General features: G+C 38.6%; 1 protein-coding gene across 3 annotated transcripts in view; it reads left to right on the top strand.

The window, feature by feature from the left end:
* DDX50 (DExD-box helicase 50) overlaps positions 1 to 16,941 on the top strand; it is a 31,914-nt gene extending 14,973 nt beyond the window's left edge. For all 3 annotated transcript variants that reach the window (XM_008695961.2, XM_040624425.1, XM_008695962.2), the window contains 7 exons: positions 7,629 to 7,790; positions 8,274 to 8,393; positions 9,158 to 9,231; positions 9,456 to 9,615; positions 13,078 to 13,212; positions 14,373 to 14,417; positions 16,441 to 16,941. In XM_008695961.2, the coding sequence (XP_008694183.1) occupies positions 7,629 to 7,790; positions 8,274 to 8,393; positions 9,158 to 9,231; positions 9,456 to 9,615; positions 13,078 to 13,212; positions 14,373 to 14,417; positions 16,441 to 16,719 (975 nt within the window). In that variant the 3' untranslated portion in view covers positions 16,720 to 16,941. The remainder of the gene's footprint in view (positions 1 to 7,628; positions 7,791 to 8,273; positions 8,394 to 9,157; positions 9,232 to 9,455; positions 9,616 to 13,077; positions 13,213 to 14,372; positions 14,418 to 16,440) is intronic.
* The last annotated feature ends 6,119 nt before the right edge of the window (positions 16,942 to 23,060 follow it).

Below are 23,060 nucleotides of genomic sequence, written 5' to 3'. Positions count from 1 at the left end.
GTTATAGCTAGCCTGTCATGATCTTTTAAGTCAAGATAGATGTCTAGGCTTTTTAAGACTGCATGTGATTTTGAAAATATAAAGGTTGAAACAAAATGAGTCTCTATGGGTAAGTGGGGGTAATATCTTCAAGTTGTGTTATAAAATGAATCAAATATTTATTGAATGAATGGATCAGAATACTAAGTCCATATGTCTTTTTTCTTTTAACTTTTTATAGTGGAAAATTTTAAATGTACAAAAGTTGACAGTGTAATGAACCCCCTGCGTATTCATTCTCCAGCTGCAAAAATTACCTGATTTCATCCACATGCCCACTCACTTCCTGCTCCTGAGTTATTTTGATGCAAACCCTAGATAACATGTTATTATATCCATAAATATTTGGGTATGTGTCTCTAAAAGAAAAGAATTTTTTTTAAACTCAATACTGTTACCACATTTAAAAATTAACAATAATTAATATCTTCAGATGTCAATTAGTATTCAGATTGTCAATTGCCTCGTGATTGCATTGTTTTTTCTTTTATAGTTTTTCTCTTGACTCTGGATCCAAATAAGATCCATAAATTGTGTGATTTCATTAAATCTCTTTAATATATGGATTCCTTTCTCATCTGTTTTTTTCTAGTAGCTTTTTTGTTCTTTAATAAGGAATCAAGTTTCTGTAAGCTCGAGTATTGCTTCCTTGAGGAATAATTTAACTTGTTCCACTGTCTTCTGTATTTTCTGAAAATTCAGGTTTGTTTGTTTAATTAGGGCAAAACTATGTCATAGGAGTATATAATGCATATTTCTTTCTCTTTTTGTGATATTAACACCCATTGATAGTAATGCTATCAGTTCTTATGTCAGTGTCCAATCATTTTTGTTGTCTGTGACTTGTTATCTAGTAGATTCCTGAAGAAGGGCTTAGGGAAATAATATTGCCTGTTGATAATAGCATGTTTGTAAGTTTATACCTGAAAATCATGTGGCTGGATATTAAAATTCTTGGTTCATATTTTCTTTCCTTCAGGGTTTTGAATGTATTTTGCCATTGTTTTTGGGGTAAAGCATTCTGTAAAAAGTCTGATTCCAGTCTGATTTTTTTTCCTTACAAGATTTTGCCTTCAGGCAAAAGACGTTTTAAATTTTTCTTTAAAAATCAGGGGCCCCTGGGTGGCTCAGGTTAAGTGTCCAACTCTTGGTTTTGGCTCAGGTTATTATGATCTTATGGGTTGTGAGATTGAGCCCCACATCAGGCTGTGCACTCAGCGGGGAGTCTGCTTGAAGATTCTCTCCCTCTGCCCTTCCCCACACTCACACAGGTACTCTTTCTCTCTCTCTAAAATAAATAAATCTTTAAATCTGTAGTTTTATTAGAATGTATTTTGTATTGTTCTTGGTCCCTTTTTGTGGGTACACTGTAGCTTCAAATGCAAAATTTTCTTGATTTTCAATTTTTTGGTGTTTGGTTTGTCTGATTGCTTTTTTTTTTCTTTAGGGACTCTATGTATGTTGGTTTCTTTTTTTTCCTCTCTTCTTTGTCACTATCTCAAATCCTTTTCATCTCTTTATTTCAGTTTTTCAAGATTTCCTGTTTTTAAGGCATTAACTCTTACGTTTGCTCAGTCTTGTATTCCTTCCCGTAAAGTCTTCATTTGTGAAGACTCTTTATCTTTATTTCTACTTCTTTGTTGAGTCATTTTACCTCATTTTTTTGTTTTTCTCATTTTGATTTTTCTTGTTCTTTCATATATCATTTAAAAATTTCTCTTAGCTTATTCAGAAATACAATGCTATACTTTCCATTTGTTTTGTGGGCATGCCTTTCTAGAGTTCCTTTATGATTTGTAGGGATATTCCGCTTAGTCTTTTTTCCCTCTTCTAATTACTTTTTGTGGGATTCAGCTGTGGTCTTTCTTTTATTAAGTTTTTAATCTTAATTCCAGTATAGTTAACATACAGTGTTATATTATTTCCAGGTGTACAGTATAGTGAGTCACCAATTCTGTACATTACTTAGGCCTCATGATGATGAGCATCTTTAATCGCCGTCACCTATTTCACCCCTCCCCCAACTCTCCTCCCCTCTGGTAATCATCTGTTTGTTCTCTGTAGTTAAGAGTCTGTTTCTTGGTTTATCTTTCTCCCTTTTTTGTTCTTTTTTCTTCGTTCATTTGTTTTCTTAAATTCCACATGGGGTAAAATCGTACGGTATTTGTCCTTCTCTGACTCATTTCACTTAGCGTCATACTCTCTAGCTCCATCCGCATTGCAAATGGCAAGATTTCATTCTTTTTTTATAGCTGAATAATATTCCATTGTATGTGCATACCATATTTCCTTTATCCATTCATCTGTCAATGGATACTTGGGCTCCTTCCATAGTTTAGCTGTTGTAAATAGTGTTGTAATAAACACAGGGATGCACGTATCCCTTTGATACAGTGTTTTGTATTTTGAGGGTAAATATCCAGTAGTGCAATTACTGGATCTTAGGGTAGTTTAGGTAGCCTCTATTTTTAACTTTTCAAGGAACCTCCATACTGTTTTCTACAATGGCTCTGCCAGTTTGCATTCCTACCAACAGTACATGAGGGTTCCTTTTTCTCTACATCCTTGCCAACACCTGCTGTTGCTTGTGTTTTTGATTTTAGATATTCTGACAGTGTAAGGTGATATTTCATTGTAGTTTTGATTTGCATTTCCCTGGTGGTAAGTGATATTAAGCATCTTTTCATGTGTCTGTTGACCATCTCTATAAGTCGTCTTTAGAGGAATGTCTGTTCATGTCTTCTGCCCATTTTTTAATTGGATTATTTGTTTGTTTGTTTTTGGTGTTAGGAACTGTGATCCTTACTGTTGCTCATTTTTAGGTGAAATTAATGTTTTTTAAAGATTTTGGGGGCGCCTGGGTGGCTTAGTCGGTTAAGCGACTGCCTTCCCCTCAGGTCAGCCTTCCCCTCAGGTCACTATCCCAGGATCCAGAATTGAGACCCACATCGGGCTCCCTGCTCAGCAGGGGGCCTGCTTCTCCCTCTCCGTCTGCCACTCCCCCTGCTTGTGCTCTCCTGTCTCTCTTTGTCAAATAAATAAATAAAATCTTTAAGAAAAAAAAGATTTTGTTTTTAGGTAATCTCTACGCCCAACGTGGGGCTCAAACTCACACTATGATCGAGAGTCACATGTTCTATTGACTGAGCCAGCCAGGCACCCCTTGGGGGAAATTAATCTTTATGAACTTTAAATGGGGAGGCATGAGTCAGAATAGTTTTCAAGCTTCACAGCTCTAGAGCTGTTTCTTCTGTTATTTTTGGTGTGTAAATTATATCTCAATAAAGCTGTTAAAAGGGAAAAAGGATCTTCCACTTTTGAGCTCTGGCTGTCTTTTCCCTCATTTTTGTCTGGATCTTCTCTTCCTTTGCTTCTGTGATTCCCTGGCCTCCTCAGTTTGGATCCTAGGTCCAACCCTTTCTCCTTACTGTGGGCCTTTGTCCTGGCAAAGGAGCATTGACTTGTAAATTTTGAAAGTTCATAAAGGGTCCAGGCTGCTCCATCCTCTTTCACACCTTACCTCTGGATCCTCACAATCGCCCTTCAGTGTACAAAAACTCTCCTGGATTCAGCTGCTATCTTCAAATTGGTCCGTTATGCTTTCTGGGGAGTATCTGGTCTTAGGACCAGCACATCTCCCCCCACCCTATGTATACAGGTCTTGTCCCTACCTGCTCATGTTTGGAAATCATGAAAATACTTGTCTCTTACCTTTGTCATAGATGTCTTTGGATTTTTAGGTTTGTTATCCTAATTGCTCTGTTTTTATATGGGAACTGGAGATTCAAAGACTATGCTGTCAACATCTTCCCCAGTATCATTTTAACTAACTGTATAGTTTCAGCTTTATATACAGTATACATGGACGATGGTTGCTAAGTAGTGAAAGTGATTGAGGGTAGTTGATTTACCTTTCCTGTTATTGCTTTAGAACACTCGGCAAAAGTGTTGCAGAAGCTATTGTTTTATCTCATAGGGAGGAGTTGCCTTGCTACAGAGGCAGGGTGAGGATTCCCTTCTTACTGGATGCTAACCAGCTTCTATGGTTGAGAGCAATTCAGTTTCTCCTCTGCTGGTTTACTCTTTAGGTAAAAAGTAGTAGTAGCATATCATTATAGGCGATATGGGATTTTAGGGCCTAATGGGGGAACTTTAGTGGTTAGTTCCTTTTTTTTATTTTTAAATTTTAATTTTTTTTCTTAAGGTCAGGTTTTACCAGAACAATGCTTTATTAATTCTAAACAGTCACACAGATACATACACACACCCATGCATGCATGCACGCACACAAACTTTTGGAAAATAATTTACTCATAAGCTGGAGACCTGGAAACCATCACTAGTATTATAAATGTATTACGTCCCTTCTTAGGACTAATTATCAAATAAAAAATCAGTGTTAAATCAAATTTTTTAAAAGTGAATTTGAGGGGTCAGGGGGATGGGGTAATTGGGTGATGGACATTGGGGAGGGCACGTGATGTAATGAGCACTGGGTGTTGTATAAGACTGATGAATCACTGACCTCTACCTCTGAAACTAATAATACATTATTTGTTAATTAATTGAATTTAAATTAAAAAATTTTTTAAAGTGAATTTGAAAACTTCACAATGAAAAACTGTCCAATATTTTAAAGTATGTTTGTTTGTGACTTAAAAAAAAACAGTAAGGCAGTAATGTTTCCTTTCTGGAACATTTCTCTTACCTTGGGTTGTAACCTTTCTCAGTTTTGTTGGGGTCTTTTTGTATTCTTGTTCATCCTTTAAATATTGGCATTTCTCACGGATCTAATGTCTGTACTTGTTTCTTCTCACTTGATATATTCTTCCTGAGCCTAGTGATTAATATCACAGACTTTGGAGTCAGATTAGGGTTTAAATCCCACTTGTATTACTTACTGGCTGTGTAACCTCGAATAAGTCAGTTCATGTTTTTTTGCCCACGTTTCCTTTTAAAAAGTGATATTAATGGGGCACCTGGGTGGCTCAGTCAGTTAAGCGTCTGACTCTTGATTTCAACTCAGGTCATGATCTTGGTGGTAGGATCAAGCCCCATGTCAGGCTCCACAGAATCCCTGTTTGGGATTCTCGTGCTCTCTCTCTCTGTCCCTCCCCACTCTGCTCACATGCTCTCTAAATAAATAAATAAATAAGATTAAAAGTGATATTAAAAATAAATTTTTTCTACTTTTAAGGTTTATGTGAAGTCATTTATTTAAAGCATTTAGCACAATCCTTTTCTTAAAGCAAGCAGACAAGTAAGTATAGAAATAAAGAAATATAGGGGCGCCTGGGTGGCGCAGTCGTTAAGCGTCTGCCTTTGGCTCAGGGCGTGATCCCGGCGTTCTGGGATCGAGCCCCACATCAGGCTCCTCTGCTAGGAGCCTGCTTCTTCCTCTCCCACCCCCCCTGCTTGTGTTCCCTGTCTCGCTGGCTGTCTCTCTCTCCGTCAGATAAATAAATAAAATCTTTAAAAAAAAAAAAAGAAAGAAATATAGGTATACAGATGTGTATAACTAATCACTCCTATGGCTCCTATACATATGCTGATAATGTCTAAATCTTTTTCCAGGTTAGCTCTGTCTCCAGAATCTAGACCTGTGTTTATCCTTTTGGCCACAGACACCCCAACCCGTTATTAGGGTCCCTAAAATTGAATTTATTCTTTTCTATTTTCCTGTGCCCACTCTGTCTCCAACATTCCCTATTGTTAAATGGTACATCTACTCATAAACTAAGCCAGAAATCTACACATCACTCTTGACTTTTCTTCCTTACCATTTGCTATTCAGTTTACTACAAACTATTTTTGGATTCTGCCTCCCATGGTTTAAAATGGTCCATTTCTTTCCTTTTTTTTTTTTTAAAGATGTATTTTAGAGAGAGCAAGCCTGAGTACGAATGGGGTGAGGGGCAGAGGGAGAGACTCCTCATGCAGGCTCCCCGTGACCCATGAGATCATGACCTGAGCCAAAACTAAGAGTCAGACACCTAACTGACTGAGCCACCCAGGCACCCTTAAAATTCGTTTGTAATAGAAAAATTATTTTCAGTACAAATAGAAGATAATATATAAATTGTATAAAAATAGGTTCAACTTCACTAAATATTACAGAAATGTAAATTAAAACAACATTGGGAAATCATTTTTGCCTATTAGATTTACAGAGATTATAATGATTCATAATACACAGGGTTGGTAGGGTATGATAAAATAAAGACTCACAAATGTTGAAGAATAAATGGGTACAACCTTTTTTTTTTTAAGTTTATGTATGTATTTATTTAAGTAATCTCTATACTCAATGTGGGGCTCGAACTCATGACCCCAAGATTGAGTTGCTTCCTCTTCCCACTGAGCCAGCCAGGTGCCACCCACCCCCAGAACCTCTTTTTGCAACAATTTTGCAATAGCTATTAAAATGTTAAATGTTCATAATTTTTGACCTAGAAATTCACCTTCTAGATATGCGTCCTACTGAAATACACATATACCGAGGGGTCCAGAGATAAAAGTACAACGTTCTTCATTGTAGTATTGTTTCTAAAGGTGAAAACTTGGATGTGACCCAGATGGTCATCAATAGGATATTGTTAAAATAAATGGTACTACGTCATATGATGAAATCATATACAGTTTTAAAAAACGAAGTAGAGTTATATCTATAAATGTGGAAAATGGCTAAGATAATTTGTAAAACAGGTTTCAAAACAGTGATTATGTAGTATAATCTCATTTTATAGGTAAATACATAAAATTATAGTGTATGTTGTTACATGTGGGTTGTGTGTATGTGTGGGTTTTTTTTTTTTAAGATTTATTTATTTATTTATTTATTTGAAAGAGAGAAAAATAGAGAGCATGAGCAGGGGAAGGGGCAGAGGGAGGGAGAGAAGCAGACTCCCCGCTAAGCAGGGAGCCCGACGTGGGGCTCAATCCCAGGACCCTGAGATCATGACCTGAGCCAAGGCTTAACCCACTGAGCCACTCTGGTGCTCCTGTATGTGTGTTTTTAAAAAAAGTATCTGGAGGAATATTCACCAAACTGTTAGTGAATTATTAGGAGGCTGGTATTAAGAGAAGCTTTTATATTTTGTGTTAATTTTTTTTTTTTTTAAGATTTTATTTATTTGAGAGAGAGAGCACACGCGTGCACAAGCAGGGGGAGCAGCAGAGGGAGACAGAGAAGCAGAGTCCCTGCTGAGCAGGGAGTCTGACATGGGGCTTGATCCCAGGACCCTGAGATCATGACCTGAGCCGAAGGCAGATCCTTAACCGACTGAGCCACCCAGGCGCTCCTTTGTTAAATATTTTCTGTATTGTTTGGTCTTTTTGAACAATAAGCATGCATTACTATAATTATCAGAAAATAAGAACATTGGGGCACTTGGCTGGCTCAGTCAGTGGAGCATCTGACTCTTGATCTTGAGGTCATGAGTTTGAGCTCCACGTTGGGTGTAGAGATTACTTAAAAAGAAGAAGAAGATTAAAAAACAACGAAGAAAAGAGCACAGACTACATGCTGTTAGGGTGCTATCGACTGCACGTGTGAGTTGTACACTTAATTTTTCCCTTTCTTCAAATAGAATGCCCAGTGTTTACATGGCGACATTGCACAATCACAAAGAGAAATTACACTGAAAGGCTTCAGAGAAGGTAGTTTTAAAGTTTTGGTGGCAACCAATGTGGCTGCCCGTGGTTTGGACATTCCTGAGGTTGACCTGGTGATTCAAAGTTCTCCTCCCCAGGTAAGAAATGAGATTTTATTTAGGGAATATAAGAACAGCTGTGTAAATTGCCATTTTATGTATAAGATATTGCTTGGGATGTGAAAAATACAGTATCTGTTCTTGCTGTTAGCCTTTTTTTTTTTTTTTTAACGCAGTGTTAAATTGGTCAGAATCTGATTTCTTAGCAAATGATTAACTTCTTTATTTGGATTTGAAGCATGGAATCATGCAAAGGGATTATAAAAAGTTGTCATAAGAAGAGCCCTAGGATGAGGTGGATAAAAAGATTTTAAATCCTACTCCTTTTATCCAGAAATTCAGCATAAAAGTTCTTTGGGATGTTGAAAGAGCAGCAGGATTGAAATAAAAATGTTATTGGTAGTAGTAGTTTGGTGTTTTTAGCATTATTATTTGATTTTGGAATGACTGTGTAACTTGCCAGTTTTTTGGGGTTTTTTTGACCAGATTTTTTAAAAAAAGCATTGCCTTTTTTATTTTCAGGATGTTGAGTCCTATATTCATCGTTCTGGACGCACAGGTAGAGCTGGCCGGACAGGGATTTGCATCTGTTTTTATCAACCCAGAGAAAGAGGTCAACTAAGATATGTGGAACAAAAAGCAGTAAGTAGAGTTAAATTATTTCAGGCTTATTATCTAAATGGTGCCTTAGAAAAGAGCTCTTTTTATATTTGTTCTCACAAATAGATGCTTATAACTTTTCTCAGTTTAAGCTACATTTGGATGTGAAGCATGTCGAGAGCTAAATTTATATGAGCTGCAAGACTTTGTTTTGATACAGCTTTTATTGTGAAGACAGAAGAGCTGACTTTCTCATTTTTCCCTTGAGTTTCTCCCTTGATTCTAAAATCAGAGGTGCATTGTGATTTCAGTATCTCATAGTCCAGCATTGTAAAGGGGTGACTGTGCCACAGTCTTGGTGTATTTGCTAAGATTATATTGAGTAATGGTACAATGGCCAGTTTCTGTAAGAAATTGTATACATTTTTTGTGGCCTGTATTTTTTTGTGTGGTATTTTACATTTTTCCTATTTTCATGATGTGTGTTTTTAAACACTATTTCATCTACTTTGTAAAATGAGAGGGTAATAAAAAAAAGTTGATAGAGGTGATCAGCATCTTTTTTCCTTTTTTGGAATCAGCTTTATTTTGCAAGTGAAACTTCATGACTGTAACTAAGGGCAATTAAATTTTCTTTTCTCTTCCTAGAATTTGTAATTGATGATTTATTAGAAAAAGCAGGTCTTTTGATCTACTGGGGCTTGGAACTCTTAAGTCCAAGAAATGGAAATTCAACAAACTATATGAATTTAGGAATTAAGTGTAAAGCCTTCCATTTTTCTTTAATGTAATTCTTTCATTTTCAGGGAATTACTTTTAAACGTGTAGGTGTTCCTTCTACAATGGATTTAGTTAAGTCTAAAAGCATGGATGCCATCAGGTATGCTTTCTGACCTTGCTGAATAAGTTTTTCTTTTGTATTAGGCTATTCATCTTTAAGCTCTCCTAGTTCAAATATCAGAAAACTTAATCACCAATTTTACCAGCAGACTTTTAGTTATGTTAAAATACGAAAACGTTGCTCTTTCTTTTCCCATTCATTCTCTTACCTTTGATTTTTTACCTTTGTCTTGACCAAGAAAATTTACTATTTTTAAACCATAGGTCTCTGGCTTCCGTTTCTTATGCTGCTGTTGATTTTTTCCGACCATCAGCTCAAAGATTGATAGAAGAGAAAGGGGCGGTGGATGCATTGGCTGCAGCATTAGCCCACATCTCTGGTGCATCAAGTTTTGAACCGCGATCTTTGATCACCTCTGATAAGGTAGAAATCTGTGAGAAAACCATGTATGGTTGAGAAAAGATAAAAATTGAACTGTAGATAATCCATCTATCTGGAGAGTAAAACAGGAGACTTTGCACAGTACTGTTAACTGAAACTTACACAGCAGACCCTGTTCTTTATTTTATCAGTTGCCATGGAACCATGCAAATCAAAGCATAGATTCTGTGCATGTAACACAGTGCCATGCAAAGTAAGGATTGCCTGTGTATGTGAAGGGGCTATGTGTGTGAGGGTGGGGTGTGTGTGTGTAGTGTGACGCCATCTGACCTACCGCCCTGCTGGGACAGTATCAGATGTCAAAACAAACCACTCCAGACCCATTGGTTGCAAGTAGTTCAAAGATTTATCAGTCATCAGGGTATAAGTGAGCAGAGTCCGTGGATGACAGGACTTCTCAGAAGAAAGCTCTCCGATGCCTGGGTGGGGACAGAGAGATTGAGAGAAAGAGGGAGAGTTGGGGGAAGAGAAGAACAAGAAGGTCAGGGCAGGTAAACTTGCATGTGACGATTTGGTATCGTATAAATGAGTACATCTGGGGTGTCTCATGTTTTCTATCTGGCAAGTGTTAATGGTTTAGTCAAATGTCAGTTTACTGGGGATGACTTCACGTGTCCCAACTCTCCCCCCCCCGACCCCGCCCCACCCCACTGTCTATCTTTTTTCTTTTTTTTTTTTTTTTTTTTTGAGAGAAAGAGAGCTCCAGCATTGGGGGAGAGGGAGAGGGAGAATCCCAGGCAGGCTCCACACCCAGAGCAGAGCCTGATGCAGGGCTCCATCCCACGACCCTGAGACCAGGGCCTGAGCTGAAACCTAGAGTCAGGTGCCTTAACCGACTAAGCCACCCAGATGCCTCCCCCCTCTACAGTGTAGCTTTATTTTTCATTTATTTTATTTTAATTTTTTTAAAGATTTTATTTATGTGAGAGAGAGAGCATGAACTGGGGAAGAGGGAGAAGGAGAAGCAGACTCCTCACTGAGCAGGGAGCCCAATGTGGGGCTCAGTCCCAGGACCCTGACATTATGACCTGAGCCGAAGGCAGATGCTTAACAGACTGGGCCACCCAGGCTCCCCTCACACTGTGTATCTTTAGAAAACATCTGGATCCTCAGGGTTGTGAGATTGAGCCCCATGTTGAACTATGCACTCAGCATGGAGTCTGCCTCTCTCCTTCTGCCGCTGCCCCCATGCATGCACTTGTGCATGTGCTCTTTCTCTCTCTCTAGAATAAACAAAATCCAAAAAACATAAAAAGCATCAGGATCCAATTCAAGTTCGTATGTTACATTTGGTGTTATGTTTCTCTAAATCTGGAACTGTTTTCCCATCATTTTTATTAATTTTATTAATTTTTTGAAGAGTGTAGATTAGTTGTCTAGATCAGAGTCTAGAATCTTACCTGCATTTTTCTGGTTTTATTTTCTTCGTACATCATTTAACTTTTGCCTTTATTCAGCCTTTGCTGTAAACTGGAAGTAAAGTCAAAGCTTGATTTTATATTCAGGTTAAACAGTTTTGGCTAAAGTACCCTATGGGTGATATTATATATTTCATACTATATCACATCAGGAGACATATAATGTCGGATTATTCTAGTACTAATGATGCTTAGTCTGATCACGTGTTTACAATGGAAACTGCCTTATGTTCCCATTGTAAAGGTATTTTTTACTCTCTAATTAGTAATTTGTGGGGTAATGCTTTAGCGGTGAGCAAATACCCTTTCCCTAATAACCTACCAAATGCTTCTTTTTTTTTTTTTTTTTTTTAAGATTTTATTTATTTATTTGAAAGAGTGAGCAAGAGAGAAAGCACAGCCAGGGGGAGAGGCAGAGGGAGAAGCAGACACCCCACTGATCAGGGAGCCGGACGCTGGGCTCAGTCCCAGGACCCTGAGAACCATGACCTGAGCTGAGGGTAGACGCTTAGCTGACTGAGCCACCCAGGTGCCCCTACCACCAAATACTTCTTGAGAAAATACTTAAGCCATACCCTTTAGGAACATATTAAGATAGCCTTTAGAGCTAAGAAGTACCTAAGAGATCATTTATTCCCAGCCCTTATCTAATAAAGGAATCCCTCTTTGACAAATGGGTCATCTAACTTCTTAAGTATATTAGAAACTGTATTAGTGGGTTTGAAATTTCTTTTATAGTTAAACCAAAATCCAAGTCTTTACCACAAATGTCCTACAGGGTGTTCCCCTTAGTACTTCTTTGACATCTCATCACTCTGTCCTTGCTTGTCTCGGCTACCCTGACTGACTTGTTACTCGAACATAAACCTACTCTGCACAGGGCCTTTGCACTCGCACTGCTTCAGATGTTCATTCTTTTTACCACATGGCTTCCTCCTCCCCTTTATTTACGTCTCTCTTCAAATATCACCATATAGTCTTTCCCGATCACTATCTAAAATAGCTTCCCTTTTCCTTTACTCTCTATTCCCTTGCCTTGCTTTATTTTTCTTTAAGATGCTTATTACTATCTGGCATTTTACATATTTGCTTATTTGTTTACTGTCTACCCCACCTTGTCCCCACCCCCAACACTAGAATGTAACCTGCGTGAGAGAAAGGACTATTTATTGCTGAATCTGTAGCACTTACTATAGTCTCTGGCACATGCATAGAAGACACTCAGTAGATAGTTGTTAGATGAGGGGCTCCTGGCTGGCTCAGTCAGTAAAGCATGCGACTGACTCTTAATCTTGGGTTGTGAATTCAAGCCCCATGTTGGGTGGTAGAGCTAACTTAAACAAAATTATTAGATGAATCCCTTCCTGTATCTTCTTCATGTTGATCTTTTTGCTGTCCAGTGAAGTTTTACAGGAAAAGTAATTTTTGAATATGTAACAGTCCTTCAAAAGTGTGAAGAGATTTATGTCTTCTTGTTTTTCCACTTCAGGCTAACTTTGACTCTTTCAGCATGTCCTCAATTCTTCACTACTTTATCTTTTCTCTGATGCTCTAGTTTAATTATCTGTTCAAGCATGACGGTTAGAATTAAATATGTAGTCTTTACAGAAATACAAAGAAAAATGATTCAGTGATCTGTAAACATTAGTCTTCTATTAATATAGTTTTAAAGAAGTTATTTTGGGGATGCCTGGGTGACTTAGTTGGTTAAAGTGTCTGCCTTCGGCTCAGGTCATGATCCTGGGGTCCTGGGATCAAGCCCCACATTGGGCTCCTTGCTCAGTGGGGACCCTGCTTCTCCCTCTGCCTACTGCTCCCCCTGCTTGTGCTCTCTCACATACTCTCTCTGTCTCTGACAAATAAATAAATAAAATCTTCATTTAAAAAAAAGTTACTATTTTAGCGTTCATGTTATACTGATGACTTGTGAGAAATATACAGTGAAGTCATGGCTGCAGAGTTAGAACTTCATTGTCCTGCTGCTGCTACTGTTTTTCCAGAGATAATGTGACTTTTATTTCTTAAGGGGTTTGTCACCATGACTCTGGAAAGCCCAGAAGAAATACAGGATATCAGCTGTGCATGGAAAGAACTTAACAGAAAACTGAGTAGTAATGCTGTGTCCCAAATTACCAGAATGTGCCTCCTAAAAGGAAATATGGTAGGTTTTTCTAGCCAAGTAAAAGGCTTTTCAATCAACTACTGTAAATGTCTCTAAAGACTAGCAGATTTTGTTCTTTCTTTCTTTTTTTGAAATCTAATGGGATGAATAATACAGATTTCTCTGCGTGATAGTTTGTTTCCAGTTGTAAATTTGGGGAGTTATAGAAATAACCTGTTCCTCTAGAAAGCTGTAAGTCATCCTGTGTAGTTCGTGTAATAACCATGTTATCTAAGTTTCTGCTCTTGGATATATATTTTGTGTGGTTGTGTGTGGTGTATTATTTTATGACTAAGTAACTTTTGATTTCAATGGCTAAACAGCTTTATTATTTAGAGAATACTCAATATTGGCTTCTAAATGTCTTGTTATTGGTTGTTAATGAGGGTAATTAAGTAAATTAGTCTTGAATACATTTTTGAAATAGCAAAGTTAAAACCATCTCTAATCTTAGTGACTGTTTCTTTAATGGTTTGAAAAAAGACGTTATATTTATTCATCTAACTTTACTACATAGGTTTGTTCTAGCCTAGAATTTGTTATCTTCATTGTTTATTAGAAAAAATCCTTTCTCTCAAAGCTTACTATTACCATCAAAAAACTTTTGTGGCAAATATGAGACAAATATATGCATTCAGAAAAAATGTGGAGGGGAGGGAAAAACATAACAAGATCCTTAGGCCAAACTAATTGCCGTACTTGAGAATTAAATTAACTTTTAATTTATTGGCAACCAGGACCAAAGAAGAAACATCTTGGGTTATATCATTCTTATTATTTGACAAACACTGCAGCTCTTCAGGATAGAAACTTTTCGGCACTAAATTTTTCAAGGAATTTATACATTAAACATTACAGTGTCTACAAGAACTGTTCTAGAGAATACTCTAGATTCTTAGTGGTAGTAGTAGATTCCTGTTAGATATTGTGTTTACTTTTCGGGTTTAGAAAATAAAATAAGCAGCCACTCTATGTCATGCATTAGTATATGTTAGCTGTTTTAATCTTATGAACATTCATGGGGCACATCCTAGCTTTTTTTTTTTTTTTTTTTTTTTTTTTTTTTTTTAGCTACTATAAAATTACCAGCAAGTTTTGGTGTATTGGTAAAAAATCAACTTATATGCATTTGAATAAAAATGTTTTCATTTTGCTTTTAGGGTGTTTGCTTTGATGTTCCCACAACTGAGTCAGAAAGGTTACAGGTATTTTTTAAATTTTATCTGTTAAATAATTGAGTATGTTTCTCTAAAAAATAGGAATTTTTAAAAAGTGACAGTATCAATGTGATGCATAAATCAATTCACATTCCTTAATGTAATATGTCTATGTCATAATTTAAAACATGTTTATTATAAATAATTTCAAATATAAAAAATAGAATTGCATAATGAATATTCATGTACCCATCACCCAGCTTCAAAAATGATCAGCTCATGGCCAGTTTGTTTCATGGTTTCATGTCACTTCCACCCATTTTCCCACTCTCCTTCTCCTGCATGTATTCTTTTTTTTTTTTTTCAAACTCAGCTTCCTCTCTTTTTCTTCCATATTATACTAGGAGAAAGTGGCAACAGTAGCTTATTTAATGCTTAAATAACCTTTAAAATTCCAGTATAGTTAACATACAGTGTTACATTAGTTTCAGGTGTACAACACAGTGATTCAACACTTCCGTATTATACCCAGTGTACTTAAATAAATTTTTATAATTTTTTATTTTACACAAAATAGGATTAAGACAAAGAAAACAAATATCATATGACTTCACTCATACATGGAATTTAAGAAACAAAACAAATGAACAAAGAAAAAAAGACAGAATAGATTTTTAAATACAGAGGCAAACTAGTAGTTGCCAGAGGGAGGTGGGTGGCAGGTTGGGTGCAATAGATGAAGGGGTTTAAGAGTTGTATGCATTCTTTTGAAACAAATTGTAGGTATTCTATCATTTCAACAATAAATATTTCCATATGCCTAACTATTAGGGACACTTTTTTTTTTTTTTAAGATTTATTTATGTATTAGAGAGAGCGTGCGAGCAGGGGGAGGGGCAGAGGACGAGGGAGAGAGAATCCTCAAGCAGACTCCCGTCGAGTGCGGAGCCCAGCTCGGGGCTCGATCTCACGACTCTGAGACCATGACCTGAGCCGAAATCAAGAGTTGGTAGCTTAACCAACTGAGCCACCCAGGCGCCCCTCAACAGGGTATTTTAATATTCACTTTCCTTGGCAACTCATGATCACAATGAATAATAGTTAATGTAGCAGGATATAACATAGTGATGCTGTTATGAACTGCTGATTTGCATAATCTTAAGCTGTTTACTCCAACACCAAATTATTTCCAGTGGCTACGTATTTTCGTCTTCAGCTGTGTTGACAGATTTTTAGTCTCCATCATTAGCTCTCACTTCTTGCTTCTGTCAATATACCCACTGAAAGCAGTGCACTGCTTATTAATGGCCTACTTGTTTCATGCCAAGAAATCAGTGCTGTCTTTTATTTTTTTAATTTTAATTTTTTTAAAATTATTTATTTGAGAGAGAGCGTGTGAGAGTGAGGGGGAAGAGCAAAGGAAGAGAGTGAGAGAATTTCTTTTTTTTTTTTTTTTTTAAGATTTTATTTATTTATTTGACAGAGATAGAGACAGCCAGCGAGAGAGGGAACACAAGCAGGGGGAGTGGGAGAGGAAGAAGCAGGCTCATAGCGGAGGAGCCTGACGTGGGGCTCGATCCCATAACGCCGGGATCATGCCCTGAGCCGAAGGCAGAAGCTTAACCGCTGTGCCACCCAGGCGCCCCTAGAGAGAATTTCAAGCAGACTTCCCACGGAGCGCGGAGCCTGATGCAGGGCTTCATCTCATAATTCTGAGATGACGACATGAGCTGAAATCAAGAGTCAGTTGCTCAACCAACTGAGCCACCCAGGCACCCCAGTGTGCTCTGTATAAACTGAGTGTGCTCTGTATAAACTGAGTATGAAATTATGAGCTTCAAAATGAGCCTGAGAGTTTCTCCTAAGACTAAAATTTAGGAACTTTAGTTAATGAGCTTTGAATATGTTTTTGTTTTCTGGTTTTCAGTTTTGTTTCAATACTTTGAATTTAAATGGATAGATGGCCTTTAGCTAATAGAGGATGGGTGTTAAAAAAGAATCTCCTGTACTCATATGCTTGCTTATGGTTTCCGTTTTGCATTTATATTAATCGTCTAAATTCCCCCAACAGGCAGAGTGGCATGATTCAGACTGGATACTTTCATTGCCAGCCAAGTTACCTGAAATTGAAGAATATTATGATGGAAACACATCTTCTAACTCCAGGCAGAGGAGTGGCTGGTCAAGTGGCCGGTCCGGCCGGTTGGGCCGGTCAGGTGGTCGATCTGGTGGCCGGTCAGGTAGACAGAGTCGACAGGGAAGTCGGTCAGGCAGTCGACAGGATGGTAGAAGACGAAGTGGGAATAGAAATCGATCAAGAAGCGGGGGCCACAAACGGAGTTTTGACTGAGTATTTGATAGTTAATCTACCAGTGTGAGCTTGCCTATTTCTGCGTAATCATGTACATTATCCACCAAAAATTAGGTCATCATAGTTGAGGTATGTGTCTGCTCTTTGCAAAGAAGTTGGTCATATTTTTTTAAAAAGTATTTCACAAGAATGGTTGTAAACAAATCTACTTATCCAGTTATACCTTTGAATAAAAAAAACTCCTTTTATTGTCTCTTTTCACTACGTGTTAAGAATTTTGTCAATGTAATCTACAGGTTCTTCTAAAACATAACAGTCAAATTAGTCTTACTTAAGATTACTTGCATTTTGCAAAATGTGGTGTATTTGTTTTCAGATCATTCCTTTCATAGGATACATAGTAGAAAATAAGAAATCCCTTCTCCATTAAAGGGCTGTAAAAACTGGTGACTTGATTGGTTAGGTGTAGCATTTACCTTCTATATACAGTTCATTGAAAGGGTGTGCAAGCACTGTGTACCAGTAATTTATTCACCAGATAATGACTGAAGTCTACTATGTGCCTGTCACTGTGTTAATCATTAGGGATATAGTGGTGCACAAGGCACAGTACTCTCCTCAAGGAACTTACAGTCTAAAGACAATCAAGCAGTTATGAGTGAGATTAACATCTAAAGGGTAAAATAGGTAGGTATGGAATGCTAAGGACCTAGTTGGGGTACACCAAACCAGTCTTGGAGTCAGAAAGGCTTAGAAGTGATTATACCCAAAAGAAGAAGTTAAACAAAACTATCTGTTGATCTAAGCAAGTATGTGTATGGTGGGAAGAAGAGTTTAGAAGGGAGAGGGTTTGCAGGCAGGCAGAACAGCATATGCAGAACACCATAGGAAGTCTGAGGACGGGCAATTAGTTCATTATGGTTTGCATATGACAGGCTGAGGATAGGAATAAGAGAGAATGATTTAGTATTTAACAGGGACCAGATTTGAAAGGCCTTGTGTGCATTGTTAAGTTTAAACATTCCCTTGAAGACAGTGGTGAACCATTAAAAGATTGAAAGTAAGGAGTAACCTGATGAGATCTGTGTTTTAGAAAAGATTATTGGCTGCACTGAAGAGACTGAATTGGAGAAGGACCAGCCTGGAGGTCAGGAGACCTCTTAAGATGTTGGAGTAATCCAAGGTGGAGGTGATGGTGGTCTGCACTAATGTTAGGTAACATATTTTAATAAGAATCGAGGCATTTGAGAGCTTATTACTTGTCCAGTGAGGATTTAAACCTCTATAAGTCTAACTTCTGAACCAGCATTCTTTTTTTTTTAATGTGTGTGTGTCTGTATATATATATTTTAAGATTTTATTTATTTATTTGACAGAGATAGAGACAGCCAGCGAGAGAGGGAACACAAGCAGGGGGAGAGAGAAGCAGGCTTCCCACCGAGCAGGGAGCCCGATGTAGGGCTCGATCCCAGAACCCTGGGATCGTGACCTGAGCCAAAGGCAGATGCTTAACGACTGAGCCACCTAGGCGCCCCTCGAACCAGCATTCTTTTTTTTTTAATGTGTGTGTGTCTGTATATATATATTTTAAGATTTTATTTATTTATTTGACAGAGAGAGTGAGAGGGGGAACACAAGCAGGGGGAGAGAGAAGCAGGCTTCCCACCGAGCAGGGAGCCCGATGTAGGGCTCGATCCCAGAACCCTGGGATCGTGACCTGAGCCAAAGGCAGATGCTTAACGACTGAGCCACCTAGGCGCCCCTCGAACCAGCATTCTTTTTTTTTTTTTTTTTTTAAGATTTTATTTATTTATTTGACAGAGATAGAGACAGCCAGCGAGAGAGGGAACACAGGCAGGGGGAGTGGGAGAGGAAGAAGCAGGCTCATAGCAGAGGAGCCTGATGTGGGGCTCGATCCCAGAACGCCGGGATCACGCCCTGAGCCGAAGGCAGACGCTTAACCGCTGTGCCACCCAGGCGCCCCCGAACCAGCATTCTTAACCATTGTGCTAAATAGCGGTGGTGACATTGAGAAACGGATAGATTTCCAAAGTTTTTTGTTTAGTTTTTTTTTTTTTTAAGTTTTAAATTTTTTTTTTTTTTTAGTAATCTCTACACCTAATGTGGGGCTTGAACTCAATGACCCCAAGGTCAAGAGTCACATGCTCCTCCAACCGAGCCAGCCAGGCACCTCCAAAGTGAAATGAAATTGTTAGGACTTAGTGCTTGATTGAATTGGAAGATGAGAGAGATGCAAAAGAATGAAACAGATTTTTGTCACTAAGATAAGGTAGTAGGAGGAAGAACAAGAAAAGTTATGTGGGTAGGGAAGGGGGGGGTATGATTAGTTCAGTATTAGATATATTTTAATATTGAATAGCCCATGAGAGAATAAAAGAAGATGTAAGAGGAGATAAACAGTAGGCAGTTGGATTTATAGGTTTGAAGGAGGAGAGAGATCTGTTCTAGAGGTGTAAAGATTCGGACATAATTTTTAAAGATGTTAATTGTAGTTAAGGCAGCGGAAGAGGTTGTCTAGTGAATGTATAGTAAGAAAAGAGGACTAAGGAGGGAACCCAGAGGATTTGTATTTACTGCATAGCAGAGGAAGGGAATCCCATCACTATCAAGAAGAGGTGAGAAGGTGGCAGAAAGCCCAGGAGTATGAGGCTTTCCAAGGAACCAGAAGATGAACCTGAGATGGCCACTGGATTTGGCAAAAAGAAGACATTTGACATGGGGAGCAACCATATTAATAAAGTATGGAGAGTAGAAACTATTTAGTAGATTCAGCAGGAAATGAGAAAGAACTAGAAACAGCATATGTGTCTTCCAGAAATTCGGCTGTGAAGTAGGGAAGAATAAGCTAAAACTGGATGTAAGGGAAAGGACATGAGATGACAATTTTTTATACATGTGTGTTGGGGGAGGATGAGGGAAATTAGAGCATGAACTACTAATATGGGAAGGAGTCAGAAAGGAGGGAGGAAGAGAAAGAATATATGATGGATGAGAGCCCTGTGAAGACCTGGAAGGATGAGCTGAAGCACACGCTGCAGATTTTAACCTTAGATGGTAGAAGGACATCTCTAATTTTGCCAGGAAGAACGTAGGTTTATCGTGTAGGTGAATTTGCTGGTGTTAAGGTAAAAAGTTGACAGATTGCCTGCCTGATGTCTTCTATTTTTTTCTGTGGTATTCTTTTATGGTCGTCTGCTGAGGGTGAAAAAGTAGCAGGCTAGGAGATGAGGAGATTGGAGAAATGCTGAGGTATCAACTGTAGAACAAGATGGAGAGCTTACTAGGCAAACTGGGGGTCACAGGCAGCTTTGAGGGTCCAGTTGAGATTAGAGACTGAATGTGTACTGGCAGTAGTTAGAGCACTTGAGTGATTTCCTGTAGTGATACTCAACATTCTGTTGTAGGAATGGAGATGGGAGACAATTGATCCAGGATTGGGGTTTTGTCTGTGAGATGAAAGGATGACAAGGTGAAGATGTTAAGGACTTTGGCAAGAGTTACTGGAGTAATGGGCTATGGAGTCTAGACTGCCTAGGGATTGAAGTGGAGATGGGGTTGATAACAAGAAGAATGTAGAAGGGGCAAGGGACTGAAGGTCACTGAGAGCTCTCTGAATTTGAGATTTCAAGAGTGGAGCAGTTGGGGACAAGACAAGGCAGGGTTTGGTAGTAGGCCTCTTGGGGGTAAAGGTCTTTTCATTTGAGATGGTCAAAGAGCAGAGAAGCTAGCGTGGGTGTTTTCGTGGACAATAAAGTCTCCAGGACTGAGGAGGGAGAGGAAGACTAAGCCAGGTGCCAAACTATCAATGAACAGTGGAGGTTAAGTTATCTGAACGGGGAAGGGTATGGGGTGGTATTGCCACACATCTTCAAAGGGATAAGGCCATTTATGTGATACTGAAGGAGTAATAGTTTGGAAATGGTTTTGAGGAAAAGAAGACACTGATACCAGGGTACAAGGATGTGAGGGAATGAGCAACATATGCGTGGGAAAGTTGCAGGAGGAGTATTTTTCAAGAAGAGCCAGATTTCAGTTAAGCCGAGGGGTGTGGGGAGGACTCAGTGCTAGATTAAGAAAGGGAGAAATTTTGATTATGGGAAATGGAGTTCCAGATAACTATGACCGGGTGGGGGGGATGTCTTAGCTCTGCATTTGAGGAGTTGTGAGCTCTGGATTTATACCAAAGATGAAAGAGGGGCTCCATTCCTACAAAGGTGCCTAAGTACTAGTAATTTAATCAGAGTAAGTTGTATACCTGCAGTGTCCCAGACACTATGTTTGGGGTACAAAGGTGAATAAGGTGTGCCTAGTCTATGCCCTCAGGAGCTCAGAATCTAGTGAATTAGATGGACACCTAAATTTAGGTTCATGGCAGTGACTTAAGTGCAATAATTTGAGAGCTCTGCACAAGGGCATCTAGCCCAGCCCAGGAATGGGGTTGGGAGTTTAGAAAAAGCTTTTTGGGTGTGATGATTGAACATGAATTAAGTCAGGTAAAAGAAGCAGGGAAGTGGGAATGGACATCCAGGAAAGGGCACAGAATAGCTAATAAAACAAGGTGTAAGTATGGAGAACCATAAGTAGCTCTCGTTGCTGGGATCCTGGCTATGAGGAAAGCAGTGATGAGAACAGGGCAAGAGTCATCTCTTGGAAGGCTTTGTAGGCCTTGTTTTGGACAGCCATTGAAGGGTTTCAGGGAAGTGAGTGAAAAAGAAAAGCATGTAGGTAAATGCTAGCAGAGTGGAGGTAGATTTTAGGGGTCCACTTGCTAAAGGCTGGCTTTCCTATTAGCAAGGGAAGTGGGGCAGGTCCTGACAAGACTAAGTAATAGCTTTCCATACCTTCTGGAAGAAGGTGGGGGCAGAATTCTTAGCTTTGGGCTGCATTCAGCCCCTTGTTTTGCTCCTTCCTCATAGAGCCCAGCACCTTCATGCTTCCTTTTGACTATTCAGAGCCTCCTCTTTGGTACTCTGTGCCCTAGTGTGGTCACTTAACAGCTAGTTGAATTTAATTAAACCAGTTACCCTGATCAGTTTTTGAATTTGTAAGTACATTTTATTCCCTTCAGCATTAGAAATTTGAATGAGTTCACATTTAGGTGTGAATGTCTGAGCTTCCTCTCACATTGTTTTTGTTTCATATCTTTTGTGGGTAGTGCTTAGTAAGTTTTTTTAAGCCATATTGTTCCATATTAGTAATGTGCATCCATTGTTGAAAATTTAAAAAAATAGAGAAGCAAATGGAAGTAAATAAAAAGCATCCACAATCATGTCACTCAGAGATTATTATTGCTAACATATTGTTGTATAGATTTTTGTATCAGTGTGTGTGTGTGTATGTTTATGTATGCATACTTTTTGAAACAGAAATTCTTCCCCAGTTGTATGAAAATATGACATTATCTACATCAGAGGAAACTGGTCTGGCAGAATCAGTAAGCAGAACTTTACTTTTTTTTTTAATTTTTTAAGTTTTTATTTATTTGACAGTGAGAGAAGGAACACAAGCCGGGGGAGTGGGAGAGGGAGAAGCAGGCTTCCTGCTGAACAGAGAGCCCAGTGACGATGCAGGGGCTTGATCCCAGGACTCTGGGATTATGACCTGAGCCAAAGGCAGACTCTTAACCACTGAGCCACCAGGGCACCCCAGGTGCCCCAGAACTTCACATTTCTAATCATATGTATACGAGAGCCATTTTTTTCCACTTGTTACTGAATTTTATACTTATAACTAGATTTAATACTGTAATTTGTCTGCCTTTGAGCCATGCTTCCTCTTAAATTTTTGGTCTTATCCTATGTGCAGGTATATTACAAAGGAACTTACATAGTTTGTAAGCCTTGACAATTTTCCACTAAGTAGTGTTCTGGGCTTACTCTCTTGTTGAATATCTACTGAAAATAAAAATGCCCCTGTACTGTTTATAGCAGTTATCATAGCAGTATCACAAAGGTTCCTTGAGGCAGGGATTGGGCCTTCACTTAGGTACTCCAAAGTCTGAAGTACAATGCTGAAGTCCCAGATGTTAAGCCTTTTGTCAGTTGGTTGATGGCATTCATGCTTGCTCCCCCTTCTCCCACACCTAATACCAGGATAACTGAATTGCTTTCCTGCCTGGGCATATAGCTAGAATTTATTTTAAGGGGTTCCTTCCTCTCCCCCACCCCCAACATTGCCATCTTAATGGTCAATCAACATTTAGTGTCAATCTATGTGCCAGGTGCTGTTCGAAATCTTCAGGATACAAAAATGGATAAATCAAGGCTCCTAGCTTAAAGATATGAGTATAAGTTAAAGCATTGCTGTAGTACATAAATTTGTTAAAAAACAGACTGTGAAACATCAAATAGTTTATGTGA

Source organism: Ursus maritimus, unplaced genomic scaffold (genome assembly GCF_017311325.1).
Source record: "Ursus maritimus isolate PB19 unplaced genomic scaffold, ASM1731132v1 scaffold_7, whole genome shotgun sequence".
Classification (NCBI taxonomy): domain Eukaryota; kingdom Metazoa; phylum Chordata; class Mammalia; order Carnivora; family Ursidae; genus Ursus; species Ursus maritimus.
This window is presented reverse-complemented; position numbering and strand designations above follow the sequence as displayed.